General features: G+C 37.5%; 1 protein-coding gene across 2 annotated transcripts in view; it reads right to left on the bottom strand.

Annotated features, from left to right (window-relative positions):
- VCL (vinculin) overlaps window positions 1-25,157 on the bottom strand; it is a 114,444-nt gene that overhangs the window by 57,249 nt on the left and 32,038 nt on the right. For both annotated transcript variants that reach the window (XM_032311693.1, XM_032311694.1), the window contains exon 2: window positions 17,908-17,978. In XM_032311693.1, coding sequence (XP_032167584.1) covers window positions 17,908-17,978 — 71 coding nt within the window. The remainder of the gene's footprint in view (window positions 1-17,907; window positions 17,979-25,157) is intronic.

Here is a 25,157-nt window from a genome sequence, read left to right as displayed (position 1 = left end):
ATCCACTCTGAAGCCACACACCCTCAGTCTGCTCCTCCAAAAATCACCTAGCAAGGGAGACTTGGTGGCTCAGTCATTAAACATCTGCCTTGGGTGCAGGTCATGAACCCAGTGTCCTGGGATCTAGCCCCGCGCTGGGCTCCCTGCTCGCCTGCTTTTCCCTCTTCTACTCCCCTTGCTTGTGTTTTCTCTCGCTGTGTCTCTCTCTGTCAAATGAATAAATAAAAATCTTTAAAAATCACCTAGCAAATCCCAGCTCACTGCTTTAGCAGAGGGAAGAAAGAAGAGAGAACTTTGGAACAAATAATGTAAAGGAAACAGTGCACTGGGCCTAATTAGACATATACTGCTCCATAATACAAACTGAAAGGCTCTCTAAAACATCAACAAATTAAATGTCTACCCACTGCAAAAAAAAAAAAAAAGAAAGAAAAAGAAAACAAATATGTTGGGGGTGGGGGAAAAAAACTATGAAAATCCTTGTTTAAATAAAATCTGAATTAAATCGGTATAGCTGGGCGCCTGGGTGGCTCGGTGGGTTAAAGCCTCTGCCTTCGGCTCAGGTCATGATCCCAGGGTCCTGGGATCGAGCCCCACACATGGGGCTCTCTGCTCCGCAGGGAGCCTGCTTCCTCCTCTCTCTCTGCCTGCCTCTCTGCCTACTTGTGATCTCTGTCTGTCAAATAAAAAATAAAATCTTTAAAAAAAAAATAAATAAAAAATATAAATAAATAAATAAATAAATAAATCGGTATAGCCATTTAGACTAGACACACTGTCACACATACACACACACGCACGCATGCAATCTGTTTGCTAAAAACTTTAGTGCTGTGAAACAGAACACCTAAAAATTTGATTTCACGGAAGTCGGATTACCCTGGAGCACACCCAAGGAAGCAGGTGTTAACATTTTGGACCTGTCCTTTCACGAGAGAGAGAGTTGGTGAGGCCACACTCATATCCATCTCACAAAACAACATTTGGAAGACAGGAAGGAAAGAGGTGAAAGAAGGAGATCATGATCAACCGGCGGGTGAGGCTCCCCACCCCCACCCTGCCCCCATGGCCACTGTGCTCAGCACCTCCATCACCGCAATTTCCCACCAGGCTGGCCTTGGCAAAATTATTTGGCAGACAAAATTGCCTGTCAAGGCTATTCCTGCTCTTATCTTAATCCTTGCTGAGACTTCCTTTCCTTCCCATCTGTGTAGGGTTTCTCAGAGGTCAAGAAAGACCTAGATCACTTCCAAGTCTAAGAAGCCTATCATATTTCAAAATTAAGAAACGCAAAATCAGGGCCATAAAAATGGTGGTACACTTAAGTGTTTACATCTAATAATTTTAATTGCACCATAAACACCTTTTTTAAGAATTTTATTTATTTTGGGGGGGGGGGCGAGGAGGAGGAAAAGGAAGAGGGAAAGAATCCCAAGCAGACTCCATGGTGAGCCCAGAGTCCAACACGCAGGGCTTGATCTCGTGATCTAGAGATCATGACTTGAGCTGAGACCAAGAGTCAGATGCTTAACCAACCAAGCCACCCAGGTGCCCCAAACCTTCTTTTAAGAACCCCTCTTTTAGGGGCGCCTAGGTAGCTCAGTAGGTTAAAGCCTCGGCCTTCGGCTCAGGTCATGATCCTAGGGTCCTGGGATCGAGCCCCGTATCGGGCTCTCTGCTCAGCAGGGAGCCTGCTTCCCCCCCGTCTCTCTGTCTGCCTCTCGGCCTACTTGTGATCTCTCTCTCTCTCTCTGTCAAATTAATAAATAAAATCTTATAAATAAATAAATAAATAATCCCTCTTTGGGGGCATAAAAGTAGCCAGTCAATTAAGCATCAGCCTTAGGCTCAACTCATGGTCCCAGGGTCCTGGTGTCGAGCCCCTCATGGGGCTCCCTGCTCAGCAGAACCTGCTTCTCCCTCTCCCTGCCACTCTGTCTACTTGTGCTCTATCTCTCTGTCAAGTTTAAAAAACAAAACAAAAGCTGTAAGGCTCCCTCTTTTTCTCTATGACCACATATGTGGTATCATTCGAAAATAATATTACAGTCCAGACCTGAGCCCGAGAGAGAGGCCAGGGTATGGGGTCAGGGTCAGGTCCTCAAATTCTCTCTGTTTTCCCATATTAGGAGCCTAGCCTCAGTTAAACATATGATAAGTGAAAATGACTGCTGAAAATTCTCCCTTCACCAGGCATTTAAGCATTGAAATCATTAACCTAAGGAATGAGCTCCTGTGAAATTTCTGGCATCGGCAACTGACAGTTAAGCCTATTTCTAGCGTCCCTCCTATAGGAAGTCCTGCCTCTATAAGCAATTCATTTCATCCTCAGATCTTATTGTATATATACACATGATTGAAAAGTAATAATAAAAATAATGGATGTGAATGGGATGCCCAGGTGGCTCAGTTGGTTGGTCAAGCATCCAACCCTTGGCTTCAGCTCAGATTATGATCTCAGGGTCCTTGGATGAAGCCCTACAGCAGGCTCCACACTCAGCAGGGAGTCTGCTTGAGGATTCTCTCTCTCCCTCTCTCCCTGCCCCTATCCTCACTCACACTCTCACTCTCTCTCTCTAAAATGAATAAATTCATCTTTAAAAAAAATAATAGATGTGAAGATTACAAAAGTCTCAGGAAGATGTGTGAAAATAAACATTTCTTCTACATACTCGCCATCTGGCACAAACTTTACTTCGAAATCTCAAAAGTAGAATCATCCCATGGCATCCCAGGACTAGGACTAGCCAATATGCTTTGGTCCTGGTGTTGCCATTTTGAGAAAGGTCAAGGATCCTCAGCCATTAGTCATCTAGAAACCCGAGTGAAGGCCACAAGAATAGTTAGAGTTTTTAGGAGGGAGTTGGGAACACTGAGTACAATGACAAACTTTAATCCAGTTCAAGTAGAAAGTACATGGTAGCAATTCACCCACATGTACACTGTGATAACAGCAAAACAGGCTGTTCCAGCCCCATGCTCCAGCCCCTCTCTCAGATTTACAGATCCTCTACGCCCCCATCCACCAATTACTCCTGGCCTTTTCTTAACTCAGTGATAGTATAGGACACTGCATGTATACACCCAAAACTAAAATTAGAAACCACAATGAGTCATATTTAAAACATCCAAAGCCTTTTAAGGGCCACACCAATCTCTCTTTGCTGAACATGTACACTGAGATACCAAAGCTAAAAGATACACAGAAATAGCAGTGGCTCACTAAATTCTTTTCTTTCAGATGAGAGTAGGAGAGTAAGTGACCGGTTTTAACTTAGTCTTCAAACAAAACAGGATTCTGCCAGAGCCGAAAGATTAACTGAAGAGGAAGTGACTTGTTGGAAAGGAAGGTTAAGAGTGTCACTAATGCCCAAACCACATGCTCTCTTCATTCTTGGTAGGCTGCTTATTTGAAAGGTAGAGTATGAGTCATACCTTTTGAATCCTTTAAAGCCTGAATGATTAGTAATAGTCTTTTTCCCTACTTCCTTCACACCCTGTTCAAATCTGGCATCTGTAAGATTCAGGCAAGAGCTCTGCTACCTCTAGATCCGTTGGCTCCTATGGTCCTATGGTCCTTCCTCCCTACCCTGCTGGTAGGATTACAGTAGAAACAGAAGACTGCAGAAGCAAGTGTGTCTTACAGATACTAGTAGGTTTTTAATGTATCTTAAAGCTATTGTGATAAATAAAACAAAATTTTATTTTAAAACATTATAAAATCACTCACTGCATCTTTCATTCTTACCCATTTTTAAACAAATGGTAATAAAAATCTCACTATTATTATTTGAAGGTCCTTATGCTTAAAAAAAAAAGTTGATAATCACTGTTCTAGAATGTAATGAATGAGTTAGGAATATAAATATCTAAATACAAAATGGAATGGCTATTCCATTCCAAAAAAACGGCCAAGAACTAAGATATGGTTTACAAAAAATTGGAGATACAAGTCAACAGTAGACTAACATCAATCAACAGCTATTCTTTAAAAACAGCAATAAATGGGTGCCTGGGTGACTCAGTCAGTTGAGCGTCCGACTCTTGATTTCAGCTCAGATCTTGATCTCAGTCAGGGTCATGGGATCGGGCCACATAGGCCTCCATGCTCAGCTGGGAATCTGCTAGAGATTCTCTTTCTTCCTCTCCCTTTGCCCCATCCCCTGCTCAAGCACGAGAACATGCTCACCCTCTCTCTAATAAATATATAAATCTTTTTTTAAAAAGGGTAACAGGGTGCCTGGGTGACTCAGTTGGTTGGGTCACTGCCTTCAGCTCAGGTCAGAGTCCCCCCGATCGAGTCCCTGCAGAACTGGGAGTCCGCTTCTCCCTCTCTTCCCTCTCATGCTCTCTCTCACTCTCTCTTGCTCAAATAAATGAATAAAATTTTTTAAAAAAAGGGGGGGAGGGTAACAAATAACAAAATACTTGATAGAATTTAGGACCCAGGAGAATCATAACCTTGTAACCACTTACTACTAATAATATTGCTTTGAGATATATAAAGCTAAAGCTGACAATTATGAGAAAAACTGACAAGCCTAAAATTACTGTAGGAGATTTCAACATACTTCATCATAGACTGAGAGTTCAAACAGACAAAACAGTAAGGCAATAAAATTTTGATTGGTAATATTTAGGGGCTCCTGTCTGACTCAGTCAGTAGAGTGTGCAACTCTTGATCTCAGGGTTGTGAGCTCAAGTCGACTCCATGCTGGGTATAGAGATTACTTAAAAATAAAATCTTAAAACAATTATAATAATAATGTTTATATGTTGACTTAATGAAAGCAAGAAAGAATATACTTTCTTTTCAAGTAAACATAGCACACTTAGCAAAACTGACATATATTATATCACAAAAGAATTTCCAAGAATTGATATTATATCAATCATGTTTTGGGCACAATGCAATTAAATTAGAAATAGAGCAATAAAAAGACAGTAAAAAGAATTTTGAAAATTTCAAAACATACTCCTAAATAAAGCATATCATTAAAGATGAGATCACAACCAAATCACAACTATTAAAGTTTCTAGAGCTGGAAAATTCACAATCCCATCTACAACTGCATCAAAAAGAATAACAAACCTAAGAATAAATTTAACCAAGGAGGTGAAAGACCTATATATTGAAAACAACAAAACATTAATGAAATAAATTTAAGACACAAATAAACAGAAAGGTATCCCACATTCATGGCTTAGAAGAATTAATATCATTAAAATATCCATCCTACACAAAGTAATATACAGATTCAATGCAATCCCTCTGAAAATTTCAGTGGCATTTTTCACAGAAATAGAACAATCCTAAAATTCGTATGGAACCAAAAAAGATCCCAAATAGACAAAACAATCTTGAGAAAGAAGAACAAAGCTGGAGGCATCACACTCCCTGATTTCAAACTATGTTACAAAGCTATAGTAATTAAAACAGTATAGTATTGGCTTAAAAACAGACACTTAAATCAATGGAACAGAGAGTTCAGAATAAACCCACATATGTATGGTCAACTAATTTAAGGCAAAGAAGTAAAGAATATACAATGGTGAAAGGACAGTCTCTTCAATAAATAGTGTTGGTAAAACTGGAGAGTCACATGCAAAAGAATAAATATGGACCTCTACCTTTTTTTCTTTTTTTAAGTAGGCTCCATGCCCAGCACAGAGCCCAATGCGGGGCTTGAACTCCCAGCCTCAAGATCAAGACCTGAGCTGAGATCAAGAATCAGATGCTTGGGGCACCTGGGTGGCTCAGTAGGTTAAGCCGCTGCCTTCAGCTCAGATCATGATCTTAGGGTCCTGGGATCGAGTCCCATATCGGGCTCTCTGCTCAGCAGGGAGCCTGCTTCCCTCTCTCTCTCTCTGCCTGCCTCTCTACCTACTTGTGATCTCTCTCTGTCAAATAAATAAATAAAATATTTTTAAAAAAAAAAAAGAATCAGATGCTTAACTGACTGAACCACCAAGGTGCCCCAAAACTAGACCCCTATCTTCCATCACTCACAAAAATTAACTCATAATGGACTCAAGACTTGAATATAAAACCTGAAACCATGATACTCTTAGAAGACAACATAAGTGGTAAGCTCCTTGGCACAGGTTTTCATGATTTTTCTAATCTAACAACAAAAGCAAAAGCAACAAAAGCAAAAACTACATCATACTAAAAATCTTTTACACAGCAAAGCAAGCCATCAACAGAATGAAAAGGCAACCTAGTGAACAGGAGAAAATATTTGTAAATTGTATATCTGATAAGGGGCTAATATCCAAAATATATAAAGAACTCCTATAACTCAAGAGCAAAAAAACCAGATCAATCCAATTTAAAAATGGGCAGAAGATATGAAAGGACATTTTTCCAAAGAAGACATACAAACAGCCAACAGGCACATGAAAAAGTGCCCTATATCACTAATCATCAGGAAAATGCAAATGCAAACCACAATGAGATATCCCTTTACACCAGGCAGAATGGCTATTATCAAAAAGACTAGAAATACCTAGTGTTGAAGAGGATGTGGTACACTGTTGGTGGGAATTCAAACTGGTGCAGCCACTATGGAAAACAGTATGGAGATTTCTCAAAAAATTAAAAATAGAACTATCATATGATCCAGCAATTCTGCTTCTCAGTATTTACACAAATAAAATGAAAACACTAACTTGAAAAGATATATGCACCCTTATGTTCACTGCAACATTACTTATTAGAATACCCAAGATATGGAAACATCTTAAGTGTTTATGGATGGATAAATGGATAAAGAAACTGCTGTATATAATTAAATATTATCTGGCCATAAAAAAAGAAAAAACCTTGCTATCTATAACACGGATGGACCTCAAGAGCGTATGGTAAGTGAAATAAGACAAAGAAAGACAAATACCACATCACCTCTTTTATATGTGAAATCAATCAATCAAATAAATATATGGATGTATAAATGGTTGGATGGATGGATGGACGGATGGATGGATGGATGGATGACCACCCAACCAAGCTCACAGATACAGAGAAGAGACTGGTAGTTGCCAGAGGCAAGGGTTGGGGATGAGAGAAATGGATAAACTGTTTTTGTCCTTTTCTTTAGTTTAAGTACACTGAATAATAATACAACATACCAATAGCTGCTTCCCAACTTGTAGTAGAACTTAGAATAAAATTAAGAGCCTAATATATATATATTTTTTTAAAAAAAAGCTTGAACATAAAGACTGAAATATTGAAAATAAGGTATTTAAATAATAAACAATATGGAATGAATAAGTCATGGGAATAAAAGGTATAGCATAGGAAATATAGTCAATGGTGTTGTATGGTGATAGATGGTAGCTACACTTGTAAGCACAGCACAATGTAGAAACTTGTCAAATCTCTTACGTTGTACACCTGAAACTAATATAACATTGTGTGTCAACTCTACTTCAATTAAAAAAACAAAAAATAAAGTTAAAGTAAGTAATTAATATGAAAGAATTTAATGAAATAAACCATACAGGGAAAATAATAAAATATAAATCTCTAGAAGCATAATAAGAAAAAAGGCAGAAATACATAATACTAAACAAAAAAGGTGATATAACTAGAAATGTTACAGATGAAAATAACAGTAAGTCACTATGAACTTCATACTAATAAATTTGTGAGCTTAGATGAATGGGTAACTTTTAAGAAAAGTATCAGATTAACAAAGTTGACTCAAAATGAATTTAAGACTGGAATTACATAAAGAAAAAAAAAGGACGGGGCACCTGGTTGGCTCAGTGGGTTAAAGCCTCTGCCTTCGGCTCAGGTCATGATCCCAGGGTCCTGGGATCAAGCCCCGAATCCAGCTCTCTCCTCTGCGGGGAGCTTGCTTCCCCCTCTCTCTCTGCCTGCCTCTCTGCCTACTTGTGATCTCTGTCTGTCAAATAAATAAATAAAAATCTTAAAAAAGAAAAAAAAAGGACACTGAATGAGTAATCAAGTTTCTTCTACCAAAAGATACTAGACCCAGGGTTTTATAAGCAAGTTTGGCCAAACTTTCAAAAAACAAATAATGTTTATTTTATGTAAACTGTTTCAAAAACTAGAAAAAGACCCTATTTTATGAAGTTAAAATAACATTGACACCACAACTGGATGGGAACAAACCAAGAAAATCACAGATCAAGATACTTCATGGACAAAGAAGCAATATCCTTTTGAAATATTAGCAAAATTGAATTTAGCACTGTATTTTCTTTTTTAAAATCACAACCAAGTAGGGTTTATCCTAGAAACACAAAGATGGGGGTGCCCAGGTGGCTCAGTGGGTTAAGCCTCTGCCTTCGGCTCAGGTCATGATCCCAGGGTCCTGGGATCGAGCTCCGCATCGGGCTCTCTGCTATACTGAGAGCCTGCTTCCTCCTCTCTCTCTGCCTGCCTTTCTGCCTACTTGCGATCTGTCAAATAAATAAATAAAATCTTTAAAAAAAAAAAAAAAGAAAGAAACACAAAGATGGTTCACCATCACAAAATCTATATTCAGGGATGCCTGGGTGGCTCAGTTGGTTAAGCGTCTGCCTTCGGCTTAGTTCATGATCCCGGAGTCCTGGGATCAAGTCCCACATCGGGCTCCTTGCTCATCAGGGAGCCTGCGTCTCCCTCTGCCTACCTCTCTCTCTCTCTGACAAATAAAGACAGAAATCTTAAAAAAAAAAAAAAATCTATGTTCATGAGTAGACCGGCTGTCTCATAAAGGATAAAAAGTGCATTATCATCTCAATAGGTACAGAAAGAGCTTTAAATAAAAACAAGCAATCTTGTTTTGTTTTGCTTTTTTTTTTAAAGACCTTACCATAGGAGACCAAAAAAAAAAAAAAAAAAATGGGGGGAAAATGTTCTCTGAGAAACACTTAAAAAAGCAATTACTTTATTTGAAGAGAAGAACTGAGAAAGACTGAGAAGCTAAGGAAGGAAACTAATAATCACCAAATGTCTTTTTTTTTTTTTTCAGGTACTTTCACATACATTATCTCACTCATTTAAGCCTCACAAAAACTATTAGCCCATAAGAAGTCCTTGTAATGAAGTGAGAAAGAGTCTTAGCATACTGGAATGGGCGCAGCATAGGAGTCAGGCCAGGGTTTGAATCCTGCCTCTGCCATTGGCATACTGGGAGACTTTGCAACAAGTTCCTGAGTTTCCCTGGGTCTTAGCTTCCTCAACTACAAGATGAGGTGAATTAAGGATACAACTTAAAGTACCCAGTTCATAAAAGGTATTCAGGAAATGGAGATATTTTTATAAGGCTCTTTTGCTGTACTAAGGAAAGAACAATAAAGATTTTAAACAGATGTGGGGAAAAAATTTTAATCTTGAGGGGTGCCTGGGTGGCTCAGTGGGTTAAAGCCTCTGCCTTCGGCTTGGGTCATGATCCCAGGGTCCTGGGATTGAGCCCCACATCGGGTTCTCTGCTCAGCGGGGAGCCTGCTTCCCCCACTCCCTCTCTGCCTGCCTCTCTGCCTGCTTGTGATCTCTGTCTGTCAAATGAATAAATAAAATCTTAAAAAAAAAAAAAAAGGATGCCCATTATTTAAAAAAGAATTTTTTTTAATCTTGAGAATTTCTTGATTTGGGACTTGACCTAGATAGGAACAGTCAAGGTAATAATTAAGGGAATACTTGTGTCTAATTATTTATAGTATTTCTGTTTGGTTTGGAGCAGCAAGGCAGACACAGCCAATGACTTCCATTCATCTACAAAATAAAGCAGTTGGAGTAAATAATCTCTAGGATTCTTTTTAACCTTAAAATGTTATGACTTTAACTTCTTTACAGTTTAAGAGTTGCAAGACACTGCAATACATCACAAACTACATCAGTAATATTCCTTCTGTGGAAATACTTGGGAAAAGTGTAAACTGTTATCATCTATGAGTGGTATAAAATTAGCACTGCCTGAGAGAGAGGGATGGACCACATGACTTCGTGGAAGGTCAGATGGTGGAAAGAACATGGAATCAGAAGCCACAAGACCACCAACAGGAAGTGTCCTGCCACATAAGAAGCTGAACTGACCATGGGTGAGTTAAAGTTGGTCAAACCTCAGTGTTTTACTGTAAATCAATTTATCAGTACTGAAGTTGTTGTTCTCAGAAGACGGAAATATGTAAATACTTGGCCCAATAGTATGTACTTGATAAATGTGAATTCCCTTGGTCCCTTGAGTTTCTTTCAATCATATGATTTTGAATACTCTGTAGAAATAGAAACCAAAGGGTTACACATTTAAAGTTTGATTTATTTCTTAATCAGAAAGTATACAAAGTAAACCAAGGATCAAATCCCTGCCAAAGTGTTTGGAACTCTTCTGCAAATTAATAATCCTGACTCGGAGTTCATTACTGAAAAGACTTAAAACTTAAATCATTTTTGTTTGAGAAACTCTGTGAAACACAGTAGTACACAATTATGTTTAATGTAGCAAGTTCAAAGGTGAACTATTTAAAGTTTGAGTGTTTGCTCTAGGTCAAAAATGCAGTAAGTCAGCCAGCAGATGTGAATAACTGTCTCACAGAACCTTGATTGTCTATGTTAAGAGACAAAAATCTTCTCTTAAATAGCAATGGAAAGGATCACCAAAAAACTCAACTTAAAAAATAAAATATTAGAATCACACATGAGCCCCAGATAAGCAAAGTGCACTGAGTGGTATGATCAAAGAATTAATTCTAAAAAGAGATATTCTGGGCACTTTCACTGAGAAGAGTGGTTAAAAATATAAATTTCACCACAGATTATTCTGAGTGTTCAAGATCATAAGCAAAGGAAAAGCCAAATATAAGGGCTGGTGATCTAAAAATATGACACCACTATTTTAGGCCTAAAGAGATCTAAATTAAGTGAAAGCATGTTTCAACCCTTTGCAAATTTCTTCGTTGTAGTACACAAATATCAATCAAGGTAAAATTGTGCAAATATTACTGTAATTGGGGTTACTAACAAAGTTTCAGAGTTAAAACAGGGCAATTCTCTAGGAAATATGATTAATGGTAATCACGCAGATTGTTAATAGTACATAAACCCTCTCACATGGTATTTTAGGAACATTCTTTTATTCAATAGGCCTAGACATTACAGTATGTTTCAAAAATAATCCAAGCTGGTGAATCAACTCAAGTTTTGATGATTTCAAGCAGACTGTTCAGAGCAACACTGAACACAAAGTGGCAATCCTTTGCAGTTCTAAATCAAACTATCATTTGCCTGCCAATAGACAAAGCCACTGATGCCCTTTTCAAGGAGTTCATACAACAAGGACCACCTCACGAGTGACTCATTTTCATACATTCAGATACTGAACAGCCTTGGATAGGATCCAAAAACTGCCTCCACATTCATTTCTGCTCTGCTGCAGAAATAAGAATGAAATTCCATTGTACACTACAACAGCAATTTTTTCAAGCCAAATAAAATAGTTGGCTATAAACATTTTTTACCTATAAGGAATCCATCTAGAAGTAAATCCACACTGGCAGAAAATGAATCTGGTAGGTTCATAGAGCTTACTCTCCTTCACTAGCCCCCATGATCCATCCAGTATTTGGCTAGGTAAATGGTAAAAAACCACTTTCAGCTTGTCATCTTACTGCTCAAGAACTGCAAAGCTTCTGGGACACCTGGGTGGCTCAGTTGGTTAAGCCACTGTCATCGGCTCAGGTCGTTATCTCAGGGTCCTGGGATGGAGTCCCACTTCGGGCTCCTTGATCAGCAGGGAGCCTGCTTCTCTCTGCCTCTGCCTGCAGCTCTGCCTGCTTGTGCGCTCCCTCGCGTGCTCTCTCTCTGACAAATAAATAAATAAATAAATAAAATCTTATTTAAAAAAAACAAAAACTGGAAAGCTTCTCTGCTAACCAATTCCAAATTCCTCTGCCTGGCTTCCAAGCACCTTTATCACCTGGCAGAACTTACCTTGGCTTAGTTTCTACCACTCCCAACATGACTGTCCCTCTCCTCACAGGCCCTATGACTTGCTTCTGCAGTGCGTTCCACCCGGAGTATTTTCTGTCTCCCCATATCTATCTTTCCCAAATCCCACTTCCCACATGCAACCTCTTTCTTCTATTCCTGCTTACGGTGATAGCACTTTCTCTGCATTGCTATTATATAGTGAAAGTCGGTCTGCATTACAGCTCTTATTTATTTATTTACTTACTTACTTGAGAGAGAGAGTGTGCAAGTGGTGGGGTAGGCAGAGCGAGAGGGAGAGAGCTTCTCTCTCCAAGCAGACCCCACACTAAGCAGGAGCCAGACACCAGGCTCAGGTTCACCACCCTGAGATCAAACCTGAGCCGAAACCAGGAGTTAGACACTTAATGGACAGTGCCACCCAGGTGCCTCTCCACATTACAGCTCTTCAATTTGAAACTTCTTAAAGCATTTTTTTTTAACTTTTTTTTTTTTTTTAAAGATTTTATTTTTAAAAAGCAATCTCTATACCCAACATGGGGCTGGAACTCACAACCCTGAGATCATGAGTTGCATGCTCACCAACTGAGCCAGCCAGGCACCCCCTTCTTAAAGCATCTTAAAAGAATTTCTCTGCAACAGAAATTTGTTCCTCCATGATACACAGAAGAATAAAAACCACATGGGAGCACCTGGGTGGTTCAGTTCATTAAGTATCTGCCTTCGGCTCAGGTCATGATCCTGGGGTCCTGGAATCAACCCCAAGTCAGGCTGCCTGCTCAGGGAGAGTCTGCTTCTGCCTCTCCCTCTGCCTGCCAAGCTCCTTGCTTGTACTCTCAATCCTCTCTCTCTCTGTCAAATAAATAAATAAAATCTTATAAGAAAAAAAAGAATAAACCCTTATGTATGACATTCCCCCACGTGTGTACCTGGAATTATGCACAATTTCCAGCCATAACAGCTATAATTTCACTAATATCTTTCTTATTTAAAAAAGCATAATATAAAACAATTGAATATAAAAATAAAAATTAAAAGAAAAATTTTTCAATTTCCAATTTTTCAATAAAAATTAAAAGAAAAAAAGCAATTACCTAGTAAGCAGGGAAGAGAAGGATGTTTTTATGCATGTGACTCTGAATATGCTCAATTTATTTTAAAAAAATATAGCATTTGCAAATTTTGACATTTTATTATTGCTAACAAATAACTTACAATACATCTTACAAGTGATCACTCAAAATACACTGGTAAGAACTACCATCTATGTAGCACGTGGTGTGCTAGACATAATAGAAGGTAATCAATAAATACTTAACCAATTAGTATATCTAGCTCATTAATCAATTACACATAAATATTGCTGCTGCCTGATAATGATGATGATTGACAATGATGCAAAATACTCTTCTGCTGACAGTCTCTAAAGGAACAAATGACTTTTTACAGGGAAAATCTAACCAATATTATGTAAATCTAACCAACATTATAACAGTACGGCATGACCGTTATACTCCTCAAGTTTATGGATTGAGACAGTTTCTTTAGCAATCATCACGCAACCCTACACCTCCTGTGCAACAGTGTGGCTATTATTACAATCTTGGGTAAAATTAGTAAATTGTCAATGCTATCTGCTAGGGCAGTTAGAGATCAGATAGCTTTTGCTCCACCCAAGAGAAAGCCTTTCTGTAACAGTGCAAATTTTGCTCTATATTATAATGTTCTCACTTTTACAATAAGGAATTGCCCAAGCACTAGAAGGCCCTCAGTGAAACTTATAACTCAGATGTTTAATTTTTAACTGATATTAAACCTATTCTCCAATATATCCATATGACCTTAACTGCCTGTCTCTCAAATAGATCAGGATGTGATTCTGACAACCCCCCATCCTAAAAATGTCAAAAATCCTGAAAAATATATCTTTCCCTAAAAAATCTCTAAATGTATTATCAGATTGCTTAGGTATAAATCTACCTACAGGCCAGGAGTCTTCTGTTTTCTCTAGTCCTGACATTCTAACATTCTAGGAGCAGAAATTTTAATCTAAGAATAAATTTTTAAAACATCTTTTAGCCTTTAGCATTGCCTAAGCAGACACTATTTAGAAGTCTTTGTAAAAGTGGATGACAGAGGAAGCTCTGTCATGCCCTGGAAACCTCCAAACATCAACCAAACAGCCCAAAAGAATGTCCTACTCAACAGTTCCAAGGATGTCATTAACTGCTTCCATCTGTTTCCCCTCTCTGTCCCCTCCCCCTTCAAGCCAAGGCATCTACTAAAGTTATTTTCTGCTACGTTTTGCATTCTAAAGAAAAGCAAGAAAAGCATGAAGAGGCCATAATATTTTAAATTATGGAATATTTGCCCCCCAAATCTGTTTGACAACCATAGCCATTTTATTTATACTCTATCGTATTTCCAAGTAACATATTAAGTTATGTACTTTTTAAACATTGCTCAGTAAATTTTTCAGTTGATTGTAACATAGTGTTTTTCCCTGATTCCCCATGGAGACCAGGATTTTCCCCCCATGGTGGAATAAAGGTTAAAACCTCTGAACGGTTTCATCTATTGATGATCCCTATCTAAATCAACTGTTTAAAATTGCATAACTTTATTATGCATAATTAAAACTGCATAATTATTACTTTCTAATTCTGTCATTAATTCCACATTTGTTGATTAGAATTCCCCTCATCAACTAGGATTATTAGGCTACTCTGAGATAGACTGTACAGGGGGCAAGACAGTTACAATATTGGAGGAGGCGAGAGGACAACTTTTGACATCTATTCCCTTAGCAACTTCCAAATATACAGTACAGTATTGTTAACTATTAATTACTATGCTGTACATTATATCCCCAGAACTTATCTTTATAACTGAACTCTGTACCTTTCAACCACCTTCTTTCACTTCCCTCCATTACTGTGTGTGGGTACACACACACACACACACACACACACACACACCCCATATTTTCTTTATCCATTCATTCTGATGGACATTCAGGTTTTTTCTATGTCTTGGCTATTATAAGAAATGTTGCAATGAACATGGGAGTGCAGATATCTTTTTGATATAGTGATTTTGTTTCCTTTGGATGAATATACAGAAGTATAATTGCCAGATTATACGGTAGTTCTATTTTTAATTTTTTGAAGAACCTCTGGAAAGGCAAAATAAATGCTTAATTTTTTTTTCTCTAAATTACCAATTACCAATAAATAAATAAATTATTACCAGAGTAGGGGACTGGTGTCCTGGTTACCAAGGGCAATCAATGAAGTTTTATTTTGTTTTAAAGTTACCTACTTTTGGGGCGCCTGGGTGGCTCAGTGGGTTAAAGCTTCTGCCTTCAGCTCAGGTCATGATCCCGGGATCCTGGGATCAAGCTCCGCATCGGGCTCTCTGCTCAGCAGAGAGCCTTCTTCCTCCTCTCTCTGCCTGCCTCTCTGCCTACTTGTGATCTCTCTCTCTCTCAAATAAATAAATAAAAATCTTTTTTAAAATAAATAAATAAATAAATAAATAAATAATGTTACCTACTTTTTTGAAAATATTATCACAACTAAGACACACTCCTTAATTTTTATTTTTAAAGTCCCCAAGGAAGCCTGTGAGAGCACATAGCATACTTCAGGGATATATCTCTGGGAATGAGCAGAAATGAGTTTCCTAAAGAAATTCTTTACCAAATGATACTCATAGACTTAAATGATAGGGCTGAAAGGAACTTTCTAAGGGGTTATGTAGTTCAAATATCCACCTGATGTTGAAACCCTCTGTACATTATCTGCCCACACTGTGTACCTTCCAAAGGGCTGAGGGGAAAACAGGTACAAGTTAGACCTGTGTTTCTATTTCTAAAAAATATAAGTTTAACTACAGTGTTTAATGACAGCATAGGACTCATCTTAATATTACCACGCTGATGAAATGGCATGTAAACAAAGTAGGCTCATATTGGTTAGAACTGGAAGAAGCCTTGGAGGTTAATGAATCCAATGAAGGCAAGTCAGACAAGATACTCCCACAAAACAGGCTCTACCAAAAAAAAAAAAAAAAAAAAAAGATGCTCTGGCCCCTTACTTCCTGATACATGAATATTTTGCAGAATTAACAGAAATACCGTTATGTAGAAGCACCCACTCAAGTAAGTTAGAAATAAGAAGACATCAATATGGGTGAAATTTTGCATCTGTTCAAAGAAAACAGAACATAAGGAGGATAAAAATAAAGGAATACTTCTCACATTATTTAAAATTGTGATATGTAACATACATACTGAAAATTGTATAAAACATATGTATAATACAAAGAATAAAACAACCACCTATATAATTCAACACTTATATCAAGAAATACACTACCATTTTATTTGTTTGTTTGTTTGTTTTTACATTATTACCATTTTAGAAGCCCCTATGTGCCCCTCCCTAAGTATAACCCTCTTCCTTCCTCCCAGAAATACTACTATCCTGACTTCTACAAGCATTATTTTCTTATCTTTATCATTTTATCACATAAGCAGGCATTCCTAAACAACACAGTTTATCTCTACATGTTTTTGCACTTTAAATAAATGGGACCTACCTACATATCTACCATTCATTTCTCTCATTTTTGAGATTCATTCATTTTTTAATTAAATTTAATTGAAATTCATGACATAAAATTAACCATTTTCAATCCTTTTCATTACTGATTAGTATTCTAATTTATAACTATATCATAATTGTTTTCTTCCATTCTACTATAAATAGATCAGAGGGTCATCATGAGCAATGTTGATACCAATATTTTCATATTTAGGTCCTAGTGTACATGAGCATAAGTTTCTCTAAGAATTGCCTATCTTCTACTTTACTAACACCAAACTGTTTTCCAAAGAGGCTGCACCACTTTACATTTCCAGTCGGAGTGTATGAGAGTTCCATTGTTCCACATCATTATCAACAACTGATATTACCAAACTTCTTAATTTAGAGGTCCTAACAGAATAATTTGCACAGCTCTGATGACTAATGAGATAAATCACCTGTTCATCTTTTTTTGGCCATTTGGGTTTTCTCTCTTTTGAGGTACCTATTCAAATCCTTTGCCCTTCCTTTTTGTAACTGAATAGACTTACCTTACTCTTGACTTGCAGAGGTCCTACTTTTTGGGGTTTTTTGCCTTATTCATCAGCCTTTACTTTTACATAGTACTTGACTGCCACAGAACAAAGCTATTGATCAAAGAAAACATAATCAAGAACTTAACAAAGTTTTATCTAATCAAAAGTTGGCATCTCGGGGTGCCTGGGTGGCTCAGTGGGTTAAAGCCTCTGCCTTTGGCTCGGGTCATGATCCCAGGGTCCTGGGATTGAGCCCCACATCGGGCTCTCTGCTTGGCAGGGAGCCTGCTTCCTCCTCTCTCTCTGCCTACTTGTGATCTCTGTCTGTCAAATAAATAAATAAACAAAATCTTAAAAAAAATTTTTAAAAGTTAGCATCTCTGCTTTTACTCAGGATAGGCCATAACACCTGCAAATTGTTTGTAGGAGTTTGGGTGATATGTAAATATAACTTAAATTTAAAATGCCACTAAAATACATTGCAATTAATTTTTTTGAACTTTGTATCTATTGTTATTTCCTTATCTTCAAGCGAAGGTGTTCAGCATATTACCCAGATAAATGCCTGCTAAGGTCAGAATGTTTCTAAATCCTTCCCATTCCAGACAATGAAATTCAGAAGTCATAGTTTTATTAAAAATTATTATGTCAAAAATGCTTAACAGCAATGAATACAATCAACAGCAGGAAACCAGAGTGTTAAAAGATCAAAAGTCAAATTTCAATTGTAAATATTAAAAAAAAAAAAAAAAAAAAAAAGCTGTTCCTGGAATCAGTTAATTTTCTTCTCTAACAAGAGGATTATTCTGCTTAGCAAGAGAAGAATGTTTTAATTACTCACTTAATAAATGCTGGTGGCATATCTCTCTTCAAAATTTGATCCTCAGTGGTTTGAACAGTCTCTTTTCCAACCTACAGGAGAAAAAAAGATTCACAATTCAATAATAAATTCTCAGAATTCTAAAAACTATTACTTCAATATATATGAAACATATACTTTACATATAATCTATCCTTGAAGTTTCTGGATTCAAAAAAAAATTCTAGATTTTTGAAATTATCAAGACTGTTCCCATATATTCTTCCACAATACTCCTGGACAACAATATGGAGTACAAACATAATGTATTACTCCCTCTTCAGAACCATTCATCTGAAGGCATCCCTGAGCACAGTAAAAAAAAAAGAGAGAAAAATGCATCACTGAAATTTATGTATATATGTTTAATTGACAAACTGCTCTCTCTCTTTTTTTTTTTTAAGATTTTATTTATTTTCTTTTTTTGATAGAGAGAGAGATCACAAGGAGGCAGAGAGGCAGGCAGAGTGAGAGAGGGGGGAAGCAGGCTCCCTGCTGAGCAAGGAGCCCAATATGGGGCTTGATCCCAGGACCCTGAGATCATGACCTGAGCCGAAGACAGAGGCTTTAACCCACTGAGCCACCCAGCCACCCCACTCTCTCTTTTTTTAAGATTTTATTTTTAAATAATCTCTACACCAATTGGGGCTTGAACTCACAACCCCAAGATCAAGAGTCATATGCTCTACTGATGGAGCCAGCCAGGTACCCCATATCTCTAAAACAATGCATGAAGTACATGAATCGAGCAAGGTAAGTAGGCCAAAATGTCTATACAGAAAAAAACAGATGTTACTGGAATTGAAGAAATATGAAGAAATTATGATGCTGAAACTAGAAACCAAACACAAAAATACACAACTTCAACAGTCATCTAATAAATTCAAACTAAAACAACATGATTTTTCCCCTAAATATAGAACTATAAAAAAATAATATATAATGCTGAATTCTACAATGGAATAGTTTTATACCTTTCTGGTGGAACTATAAACTGGCATACTCTCTTTGGAAAAGCATTTGCTGGTATGAATTAAGAAATAAAAAAATATTTAGGAATTCCCCTTTAAGCAATAATACTAAATGCGGTAATAACAATATTTACAAAAATATTCATGATCATGTTAGTTATAAAAGCTGAAATGTTTTTAAACAACTAACCCAACAATGAGGAACAGTTAAGCAAATTAAGATCTATCTTTAGGTAGTGTACTATAGGGCTATTAAAACAATGGTTATAAAGACTCAACACTACAGGAAGATGTTTATGACATTTTATTTCATTTAAAAGTTATAAAAATAATAAATACAGAATGATTAAAACAAACCAAAAAAATCTACAAAATGTTAACAGTGGTTATAATGATGCTTAGGAAATTCTGTACCTGTATATCCTATATTCTAATTTTCTGAAATGAGAAGATACAATTTTTAAAATTTAAAAAGTAGTATTAAAACATTACTTTAGGTTATTTAGATGCAATTATTTTCCATCTAATAGCTGTAGTAATTACATCATTTCATATAAATCTTCCAAATAGTAATAGCTAAAAATATAAAAATATATCAAAATACTAAAAGTCACACTACCCAGATTTTGTTTATGTGCAGATACACTTATTATACCACAAATAATACATATACTCACTTTCTTCAAGATTATTCATCTGTAGGGCTTGGATGTCAATTTTTCTTTCACTACAGTTATATCATATATCACAAAGTACTCTTAAAAGAGGTTATAATTGAATATATTGAATGAGGAAATTCACTCATTTTATCAATATAAAGCTAGGTAAAAGTGCTAAATCACAAGTATAGACCATAGTATAATGCAGAAATCTGAAAATTTTTAAAATCCGGAATGGAAAGTATCTCCATCCTACTATTTAACCATTTAACTTTCCATTGAGTTTAAAGAAGAAAAATGAGTAAGAAAAATCCCTAAGTGCACAGTAAATCAGTTAAAGAAAAATAATACAATAAACTATTCTCCCAGAATACAAGTCATGCATAAGTTAATGAATACAAGTTTTTTTTCTCTCAAGTTAAAAGCTCAGAAAAAAGCAAAACACATATACCACTGTGTAATAGCCAGTACTTTTGTAGACAATAGGCTGTCTGTATCATAATAAAAGCCTTTCAAATCAGCAGCTGGTTCTCTAGAGTTTCTCAGATCAAAACATGACAGAATATTTCCAGATGTATTGTTCACTATATTTTGCAACTAAAATCAACCATTCAAAAAGCTGTGGGCCATGATCTCCCAAAGTAAAAAATGAAGTTCAGCAAAAAAGTCACTGGTTCATACTAAGTATAAAGGGCCTAAAAGGACATTCACATTTAGACACATGGAGATTTCTTTTATTTGACACACACATAGACAGAGAGAACAAGGGAGGAAGAGGAGTGAGTTCCTCTTATATCTCCTTTAAGAAGCATTCGGTTATTCAGCATTATTAAACATCAACTGAGTACAATTATGTAAGCCGGGCACTGTTCTACCACTGTTCTAGGTATAGCAGGGAGTAAAAATAAGTCTCCTGCCCTTATGGAACTTAAATTCCAGTAGTAGCTAAATAAATAAAGTAAATAAATAAGTAAATAAATAAACCAACAAAATCATCCCAGATAAGGGCAATGCCATAGAGAGTAGGGAGTAGGAGTAGAGGGAGCCTACTTCAGAAAGAGTAGATAAAGAAGGTACCTCTCTGAGGAAGTAACACTGGAGTTGAGGCCCTGAAGCTGAGATGAAACCATTCACGCCAGAGCTGGGAAAGAACACTCCAGAGGTAGAAACAAGAAAATGACCCTAGGGCAGGACAGTCTGAGTATATTCAAGGATGTGAAAGGAGGCCAGAGTGGCTAAAGCTCAGTGAGGGGAAAAGGCGTGGGGACAGGGCTGGATAAGAAGGTTGGATAAGAAGGTTGGTAAGAAGATAATAAGTTGGATAAGAAGGCAAGTACCAGATCACAAAAAGCCCTTTAAGTCAGGTTAAAATCTGTGGAATCTTTTCTAAACACAGTAAGAAGCAGGAGTACTAAACAGGAGATTGACATGATCTGACTTTCTTTTTAAAAAGTCATTCTGGGGGCGCCTGGGTGGCTCAGTGGGTTAAAGCCTCTGCCTTCCGCTCAGGTCATGATCCCAGGGTCCTGGGATCGAGCCCCGCATCGGGCTCTCTGCTCAGCAGGGAGCCTGCTTCTCTCTCTCTCTCTCTGCCTGCCTCTCTACTTGTGATCTCTCGGTCAAATAAATAAAATTTAAAAATAAATAAATAAATAAAAAGGTCATTCTGTCTGTTATGTGGCAAAGGGATCTTAGCGGGCAAGGGGAGGCACGGTGACCAGTTAGGAGGCTACTGCAGTCATCCAGGGGAGAGAGGGCAGTGCCTTAAAACAAGACATAAAAGTGGAAATGGAGAATTCATTCTTTTGGAGGAAGAAGTAATAGGACGTGCACTTAGACTGGGAGGTACAGTGGAAGGGGAATAGATTGAGGGGGGAAAAAGTCAGGAATGACTTCTAGATCAATTAAATGAAAAGTCTTTGAAGGCGGCAATGCTAGAAGACTGATAGATTGCTACAATTTATCACCAAAAAATAAAACAGGGGCACCTGGGTGGCTCATTTGGTTAAGCGACTGCCTTCGGCTCAGGTCATGATCCTGGAGTCCTGGGATCAAGTCCGACAGCCGGCTCCCTGCTCAGCAGGACGTCTGCTTCTCCCGCTGACCTCTCTCCTCTCATCTCTCTCTCTTTCACTATCTCTCTCTACCTCTCAAATAAATAAATGAAATATTTTAAAAATAAATAAATAAATAAATAAAACACTCATGAGTAAACCAAAAAAACCCATTAAAACATTTTTGCAAATAGCCTATATTCTGACCCCAGGGGAAGTATTTACTAAAGAATATTTAATTATTTTATGTCTTTATTTTTAAGGGTAGGGGTAGGTGGGGAAAGAAAAATAGATACTAAAAATTTACCCAGAGGCGGGCACCTGGGTGGATCACTCAGTTATGCATCTGCCTTGGGCTCAGGTCACGATTTCAGGCTCCTGGAACTGAGAGCCCCAAGTAGGACTCCCTGCTTAGCAGGGAGTCCTGCTTGTCCCTCCCCCTTTTCTCGAATAAATAAATAAAATCTTTTTTAAAAATGTTCAAGGCCACTTATCCAGAAGCTATTTTTAAGTATTTAAGTGACAGACACTAAATTTGATTCACTGTTCTAAGCTGCATTCATATTGTGGTGATATCCACAATCACTCCAATCTTCATACACTCAGTCCAGAATTAAGTTAGGTACAATGAATACATGATCCCATTTTTAAGGCACAATACATAAAGCATGACTATGTAGAATGAATGCCATTTCCCTTGAGGAATTGATTTTTAGCAATGCCATCCAATGCAAACTTTAAGACAGAAATGTTCTATTTAAATTATCTTACCCAATACAGTAACCATTAGCCACATGTGGCTATTGAGCATTTGAAATATGGCTAGTGCACCTGAAGAACTAAGTTATTACTTTTAATTCAATTTTAATTAATTTTAATTTTTATAATTAAGATTTTTTTTTCTCATGCATTTTAGATTCAGAACAAAATTGAGGAGAAGGTGCAGAGATTTCCCAAACATTCCCCGCTCCATACAATAACAGCCTCCCCCATGAACATCCCCTGCCAGAGAAGTACATTTGTTACTAGCAATAAACCTACCACTGACTACATCATAATCACCCAAAATGCATAGTCTACATGACCGTTCATTTGGTATGGTACATTCTATGGGTTTGACAAATCCACAAGAACATGTATCCATCATTATGGTATCCAAAAAGAGCCATGCCAATAATCCCCGTGCTCTGGCTATTCATGCCTCCCAGCCCCCAGATCGCTGGCAACCACTGCTTTTTTCAATGTCTCCACAGTTTCGCCTTTCCCGAAATGTCATATAGTCAGAATATCCAGTATGTATACCTTACAGATCAACTTCTTTCAATTAATTGTAATTTAAACTGCCACATGTGGCTAGTAGCTATTATATTGCACAAGTCAGGTCTGTGGAACTTTCACTGTCTCCTAAAACTGGCCTTCCTGCCTCCAGACTTCCTTCTTCTTCTTCTTCTTTTTTTTTTTTAAATTTTATTTATTTATTGACAGAGATCACAAGTAGGCAGAGGCAGGCAGAGAGAGAGGGGAAGCAGGCTCCCTGGTTAGCAGAGAACCCAATGTGGGACTCGATCCCAGGACCCTGAGATCATGACCTGAGCTGAAGGCAGAGCCTAACCCACTGAGACACCCAGGCGCCCAGACTTCCTTCTTCTAATTCACTCTTCACACGGCTCCTAGATAAACTTTCATTTCTACCTTTGTTATGTGTTCTCTTCACAGAAGAAAGGAGCTGGGCCTGGAAAGGCAGAGGTTGCCAGATGGAGAAGAGAAGGATCAGACAGACTAAGCAGAAAGGAGAAAACAAGCAAAGGCTCAGATGTGTTTGAGCACATGGTTGACTAGACAGGAAAAACAGGCTGGTTGCGCCTCAGCAAAAGAAATGAGGCTAGAAAGGAAAGCTCCACAGTCACCCTGGGAAGGGCTTTGTATACCAAGCAAAGGCAGAGAGGATTATGTAACTTAACCTGCCTATTTATTCAAAGGTTGTCATCCTTTCTTCTAGATCTTTCCAAATCAAGTGTTCTATCACTAAAGGATCAACTCAAGAAATTCCAAAGAAGCCAGTTCCTGAAGATATGCAGGACCAGAAAGACATCTTTTGTTTGTGATCAACGGGCAATTCTGTCTAGGAAAGCCAAGACAAAACTGGACATTTTTAAGCCATCACCAGGAAATGACAGGAAATGCAATTTTCTCCTCCTTCCCCACACTATCTAAAGAGAAATAGTTTTTTCAGCACCCATTTTTTTCAAATAAAAAGAGCAGAACAATTAAGAAGGGGATTAATTCACAAAATGTTCTTTGTTAACTAGCAGGAATCTTCATGGCTTCAGAAAAACATATTCCTGGAGTTCAGCCTTAGAATGGGGAAGCGTATGATTCATAATACAGACTAAACTTTGCAAACAAGCAGGTCAGTAATAATTTTTTTTTAAGATTTTATGTATTTATTTTAAAGACAGAGGGACAGACAGAACATAAGCAGGGGGAAGAGCAGAGGGAGAGGGACCAAGCAGACTCTGCACTGAGCACAGAGCCTGACCCGGGGCTCAACCCCATGACCTGAGATCACAGCCCTGAGATCACGACCCTGTGAACTGAAATCAAGAGTCCCAGGCCTAACCAACTGAACCACCCAGACTCCCCTGGTCAGGAATAATCTTAACAAAAGCTTCTCAAACCTGTACTGCACCAGTCACCCATACACTTGACTAGTGCAAGACAAATGTTTTTGTTACACACATATAAGAACACATTTGGTGACTTGGTTTCCAGTTCCAGCTTGGCTAATATTGGTAATGTGACCTCAAATATATCATGTAATTACTCATATATTTCTTCTAAGCTATGTGATCTCTTTAGGTATCTCCTTACTTGTCTACTGTAGGTTGGCCCAACTCCCTTTTAACTCTGACAAAGGAAATTTACCTTTATCTTTTCTACCTTAAGTCCTCATTAAGACCTCAAATTCTTTTTAGGAACACGGCAAGGTATGGAATGATTAACAAATGCAAACTTTAAAAGCTCTCACTGCCTATATATTTTATCTATACACTTTATGATTGTGAGTTAAAGGAGATGCCTGAATTTCTAACCTTAAATGTTATTATAAAGACCCATAGTTAAAGGGTTAAAAAAAAAAAAGGCAAAGAAAAGAATGACAAATAGTCTTAGTTATAGTTTAAGTTCTCAGCAGGTTTTCCAGATCAGCATTTAAAAACAACCCTTTCGAAGTAATCTAACTTTACAATAAATACATTTTATTACTTCCAAGCTTTATTCCATTGCTGAAATTAAGATTTGTTGGTTCTATTCACTGCTAAAACTATTTCTCTTTTAATTTTTTTCTTCAGAGAATTGCCTCTAACTCTTGAGGCCCAATTCCGCTCAATTCAATCAACAGGCTGTAAGTGCCAACTATGTGTCCGCTAGGTGGTGGGAAGAGAATGAGATAAGAAATAAAGCATCCTTAGACAGATAAACTGAAATAATGGTAGTGAATGAGTAAGAGGCCTAGGGGCAATTTTTACGGGGCTTGGCAGGAAGCCCTG

The sequence above is a fragment of the Mustela erminea genome, chromosome 14 (assembly GCF_009829155.1).
Source record: "Mustela erminea isolate mMusErm1 chromosome 14, mMusErm1.Pri, whole genome shotgun sequence".
NCBI lineage: Eukaryota > Metazoa > Chordata > Mammalia > Carnivora > Mustelidae > Mustela > Mustela erminea.
Note: the sequence above shows the minus strand (reverse complement) of the source record. Positions and strands in the feature narration are given on the sequence as shown.